This window comes from Bufo bufo, chromosome 6 (assembly GCF_905171765.1).
Source record: "Bufo bufo chromosome 6, aBufBuf1.1, whole genome shotgun sequence".
Classification (NCBI taxonomy): domain Eukaryota; kingdom Metazoa; phylum Chordata; class Amphibia; order Anura; family Bufonidae; genus Bufo; species Bufo bufo.
In genome coordinates, this window is record NC_053394.1 from 378,470,707 (window position 1) to 378,476,706 (window position 6,000).

Sequence of the window (6,000 nt, forward strand, 5' to 3'; positions counted from 1 at the left end):
TTATTTAGACTAATGATGACCATACACATTAAATGACTTTTGGCCAAACCTGCTGTTTGCAGTGGTGACCAGTCGTCTTATGTGTATGGAGGCCTCCTGACTCTCCAGATGTTGAGGAGAAGAATCGGGCAGTTTCATGCTCTGATGCTCTCCTTTGCCCTGCCCTGAATCGCGCAGGGCAAAGGCAGTTTCTGGAAATCCGGTGACGTACCAGCTCCCCATGGGGGAAAGCTAGGCAGAGGCTTCCGCCTAGCAGTGAGCCCAGTGACGTCACTGGCATTAATTTGCAGGCTTTAGCCAGTAAAACAGCTAGGGCAGCGCTAAAGGCCGCCCATCAGAGCCAGTGACGTCACCGGGAACAATGCTGGGAGGAAGCCTTCGCCTAGCAGTGTGCCAATGTAGACAAAAAAGCCCTTGCCCTTTGCGATACAGTGTGGAGCGAGGGAGAGCATCGGAGCATGAAATGCTCCGATGCTCATATCACAGGGGCGGTGGGGTGAAAATGAAATGAAGGTATGTCCGAGTTCAATTCTGAACCCGGACAACTCCTTTAAGTGGTATATGCCACAATAATTGTGTATTAAAGACGCAGATTTCGTTGCACTTTTTTTTTGTGCAAAATCTTTGACTTTTCCCCCTTCACACTACTTTTCAAAAGTGGTCAGAAAAGGTGGCATGGGTGGGCCAGCTAATTTATCATATTCCACACGGTTTTTGGCGTGGAAAATGGAAGCAAGAGGGCTGGCCTAGAGATAAGTCTGCCGCACGGCCTGCCAGATGAATCACCAAACTTTTGCGCTTCCTCCGGCAGCACAAAGGGACCTGATACCGGCATGGAAAACACAGATCTTAATAAATGTCCCCTTTGACTTTACTATTAAAAGTTACTGTGTGTGGGAGATACAAAATGGAAATATGCAAAGATGGTTACAAAAATAAAAGGCGATAAAAAACAAAAAATTCATGTGGTTATGTTTTTAGCCTGCCCATGGACATGAATAAAAATGTACACAAATCCAGTTGGATTAGGTACCCAATTTTGTCATCATAGTGTGAACGGATCATTATCTTGATATACCCCAGAAGAAGTTACCAACCTTTCATACATTACGCCCCTCAACATTTAAATTAGAACACCAAGAAGGGACAGTTCTGGAGTTATGGAAATTACTGGATTATTACATGTTAATGATATACAATGCATAAAAATGGAAACAAAATATTCCGAACATCTCCATATATTCAGCATCTAGTATGATCGCAGCACGTAGAAATACACGCAGATACAAGTTTTTCAGTTATCCCCTACCCAGTGAAATCCAATATGCCAGATCCTTCTCTTCCCTCCCCCACAACATTTGCCATCAGGGGACACTTGGGAGGCCCCAATACACATTGGGCTGTTGTTCCATCTCAGGGTAGGACCACACGTTGCAGCTGAACACATGTGGCCAAGCTCCGCCCAGCTCCTGCACCCAATGGCTGCATGATTATAACCGGAAATTACACAGCCATTGGTTGTTGCAGGTGGGCATGGTTTTCGCGCCGTGCGTGGTCTTACCATTAGTGCAGGAAATTGTGTGTAAATTACGGTAGTTAATACATTGATAATCTCATCTCCTGTGTAGGGTTTTTGAGAAATTGCTATAATGTCTATATTTTTTTTAAATGACATCTAAAAGCTAGTTTCACTGTATAGACTGTATATTTCATGATCACGCCCAACTCCATCAGAGTAGATGCAGCTCTGGCTTATAGAGGGTCGTGTCAAAGGGTGAGGATGCCTCTGTGACATACATTTGCTCTAATGGGATCCAGCTGTGACAATGAGAATGAATTAGTAATAATGGCAGACTCCTAGCTTTGACTATCACCAGTCATTTGTGTCGTCTTTCTCTTTACTGGCTGCTTGACTTCATTCCTTATAATGTTAACCCATGTTTTCTAACATTTCACTCCTAAAATATCCTCCCATTTAAGGGTTTTCAGCTTTTTACACTCTCTACCTGTTACAAGGATTCCTTGACAATAAGCTCATCAAAAAATGCCTGTCCCCCTCTGGGACCCACGAAATCTAACAGTAATTGAAACATTTCCTTGCAGCACCCCCATCGGGGAAATTGGGCATTACATAGTGACCATACAAATTAGTCGGCTGTTTTTGTAATATGGTGAGAGTGAGAGACGATCTCTGTAACTGCTCACTCTGGTGAGGAGGTAAGAATACTGAAGATCATATCCTCCTCTATTAATATGGTATTTGAAGATGGATTTTTAAAATAGGCAACTAGACACCTTGCTACTAATGGCTATGTCTCATGCTGTATAGAAGCTAGAGATATGAGTCAAGAATCGAAGCTTTAAATCAAGACCGTGGATTGCGGTACTAGCCATGATGCAGCCAGAGTTAGGGCTGGATGAAATGGGAGCTGCATATACCTGCAGCTCACTCCAACCCAGTTTGTAAAGTTTCTCTCTGGCTGTATTGCGGAAAGCACCATAAGCTTGATCTTGTTTTAAAGCTTCTTAGCTTGGATCTCATATCTCTAGCTGCTCTGTGACCTGAGATAGAGCAGGTTGAAGTAGTGCTCTCCCACCTTCAGCATTCTATGATCTCAGCCAGCATGGTAGGGGCAGTGGGTGATGTGCTGCAGGGAGAGGAGGAAAGGCATAGATCTTTCACTCCCTGTGGAGCTGTAGGATGATTCCAGGGGGAGCGGTAACATGGACCTTTTTTGCATGTCATCAATTCCATTCCCATACCTGCATATCCTCATCTTAACGAGTCCTTTGACCCTAATTAGTTTTATTTTTTTAAGAGTCTAAAGTGTGAAAATTGTCCTGGCAACCAGAGGCGCAAATTGTCCTAAAAACTCTAACAACAAAAAAGGTAAAGGGGCTTTCCAAGTTATACAAAAAGGTCCCACAAACAGTAGAATCGTAGAATAGTCATAAAACTATATACTTGCCTATTTCACCCACTGCCACTTCCAGCTCCAACGCTCTGATCCTCCTCAGCGATGCAACACTGATGTACCCGTATACCTCGGACACAGTGTCATGCAGCGGTCGCGTGGAGTATACAGGCAAGTCACTGCTACAGACAAAAAAATAAAGCCCTGGAAGCAATTGGGGTGAGTATATGTTCTTTTATTAATTTATGTCCATTCCTGTGTGGGGAGGCTTTTTATTTTAAAACTCAGAGAAGCCATTTAAAATGTTTACACATAGCATATGTATGCTGCATATTTTCCATGCTGATTTTTGTGCAGAATCTCCACAGCGTATAACAGTACCAGCAAAGTGGATACGACTTTACAAAATCTCACATGTTATGGGAAAAAATCCACACATAACTTGACCAACGGTGCATATCCTAATTCCACAATGAGTCATTATGTGCTGCGTATTTCTGCTGCAGATTACACTTTTTGCAATACAGACGGTGAAACCTTTTGCAAACCCTAATTATTTTAGACTATGAATTTCACAACAAAACGTACCATTGGGTGCAGAATTCTATCAGATATGATGCAGAAGATTCCGTCCTGTGTGAACAAAACCCAAAGGCCATTTTTTAAATACAGGGTGTTAAAGGTGGACTTTCCCTTAATGGAAATCGTAAGCAAAACTCGAGGGTTTTTGAGGATGCCAGGCAGGGACAATGGATTCCCAGGATCTGAAATCTTTTTATTTTCTTCTTTGTGTCTACAGTTTTTCTGCCATATTCTGTCTCCTGAATATTCTACAGACACTCAGTAATAAAATAAATAGCTGTGACTTTTCTCTCTTTTTTTTTCCCCAGTACCAACGCTGCAGCTAAAGGAGGAGTTTCTTGACGGAGAAGACTATTCGTTTCTCCACGGAGCTTCAGATCAGGAAAGTAATGGATCTGGCAGCTATTACATTAAACAGGAACCTTGATGCAAATTGAATGATTCTTAACAATAATTTAAGAATGTTTTCATATAAAGGAAAATACAAAAAAAACTATTTGAAAATAAAACACAAACGGACTCATGTGCAGGGACACTCTGTGAAGTGACAAAGAAAATATTTTGGTGAAGAAAAAAAAAAAAAGATTTTACAATTTATGAAATAACGTTAACAATTTTGTGTTGTATTTGAAGTTTTTGAAAAGAAATTTAATATTTTCAAATTTTACAACTATCGTGCATTGTGGGCACTGCACCAAAATTCTTAGTTTTTTGGTACACTTAGCAGGGCTAGATATATTTGTTTAGGAAGGGTGATATTTTGCAGAAAAAAAATAACAAAAAAAAATGACACTTGGTACACACTGGGTAGCTTTCTTTTTCCGTGTCCAGGAAATTTGTTTTAGGTAATGTTTAGTTACTATTTTTTTAATTTGTTTTGTTAATTGTCGTAAGATTTTAATAATGTAAAAACTTGCCCATCTGTAATTATTTTAAAATTATTATTACGTTTTTAGTTGACTTTAAAAGGGTATACCCATCTCAGACTTTGATGGCATATTGCTGGGATAAGCCATCAATATCAGATAGGTGCAGGTCCCACCTCTGGGACCCGCTCCTATCTCCAGTTCTTTGTCTGAATATATGTTCTTTTATTAATTTAGGCCCATTTCTGCCTAGGGAAATATTTAAAATGAACCCATTTAAAATGTTCACACATGGCATATATACGCTGCATATTTTCTGAGTGGATTTTTGTGCAGAAACTCCACAGCATATTATAATATCAGGCGCATACGCGGCCACCCTCTGTTCACCACTGTGGCACTTGCTCCGCTCTTTCCACCAGTCCCATAGTGATGAAGGGAGAGTTGGCCATGCAAGCGCTGTGCACTCTCTATTCACTGCTATAGGACTTCCAAAATTAGATGAGCATACTCACTCGGCTGATTTCGGGACCATCATAGCAGTGAATGGAGAGCGGACCGTGCATGCGCAATCAGCTCTACATTGCAGTGAAGGGAGAGGTGGCCATGCATGCGCAGTGTGCTCTCTATTCCTTGCTATGAGTCTTCCAAAAATAGATGAGCGCGCCCCCTCGGCTGATTTCGGAACCCTCATAGCAGTGAATGGAGAGTGGACCGTGCAGGCGCGATCAACTCTCCATTCTAGATGCTCCCAGAGGTGGGACCTGCACCTATCTGACGCTGATGGCACATAATTATATCTAAGACGGGAATATCCCTGTAAGATGACTTTCATTTATTGGCATGTCCCTCCTGCACCCATCTCCTCCACTTTAGAATTTAGGTCTATGTCTGCGCTATTCAGCCATTATTATTACATTGAATATTTCAGGTTTCACTGCAGTGACGCAGAGAATAATCCGAAATGGTGGAAGGCATTGCAAAGGATCTTTTGTTAACATTTGTTTTTGTTTTTTTCTGTGCTTTTAAGTCATGATGTAATAAGATGTTTACTTATCTTTCCTTTGGAAATGCCAGATCTATACAGTCATCTTGATCTTGGGGATCTGTCCCCACTCCTGACATTTCTGTTTCGATAAATATCTGTATTCCCATTCCTAGAAATGATAAATACATTGACAGCTAGGAAAATGGGGTGTTTCCCTACACAGTCTTAGAGTGACTTCACACATGGCGGAAAATATCAGTTATGGATTTTTACATGCAGTGTAGGATGCAGGATGAATTTTCATGGGGACTACATCTCCCATTAAAATAAACATTCTGCTCCAGTAAAGGCGCAACACATCATTATTTTGTATGGCATTCTGCAGAGGAAGGCAGGGCGCAGGAATTGACACTTTTTCAACCCCGTAGTATAACAGGGGGAAGGCTTCATTCTGTGTATTTTCTGCCAGGTGTGAAGGTGCCCTTACACTGTCAGCAATGAGTGGACAGCGTCAGACTGTGTAGGGTCACAATGCCCACTTGCAACACCCAGTTGTCAATTTATTCATGCATTTTTAAGAGGAATGAGGGGGGAAAACAACTATTTACTAAAACAGACAGGAAAGGAGAGATGACAGGTCCTCCTTACC

The 6,000-nt window shown here is 41.5% G+C and overlaps 1 protein-coding gene across 1 annotated transcript in view; it reads left to right on the forward strand.

The window, feature by feature from the left end:
• Positions 1–4,162, forward strand: part of MBTD1 (mbt domain containing 1) — a 64,877-nt gene extending 60,715 nt beyond the window's left edge. Inside the window, exon 16 of the mRNA XM_040435166.1 lies at positions 3,806–4,162. Coding sequence (XP_040291100.1) covers positions 3,806–3,924 — 119 coding nt within the window. The 3' untranslated portion in view covers positions 3,925–4,162. The remainder of the gene's footprint in view (positions 1–3,805) is intronic.
• Positions 4,163–6,000: the final 1,838 nt, after the last annotated feature.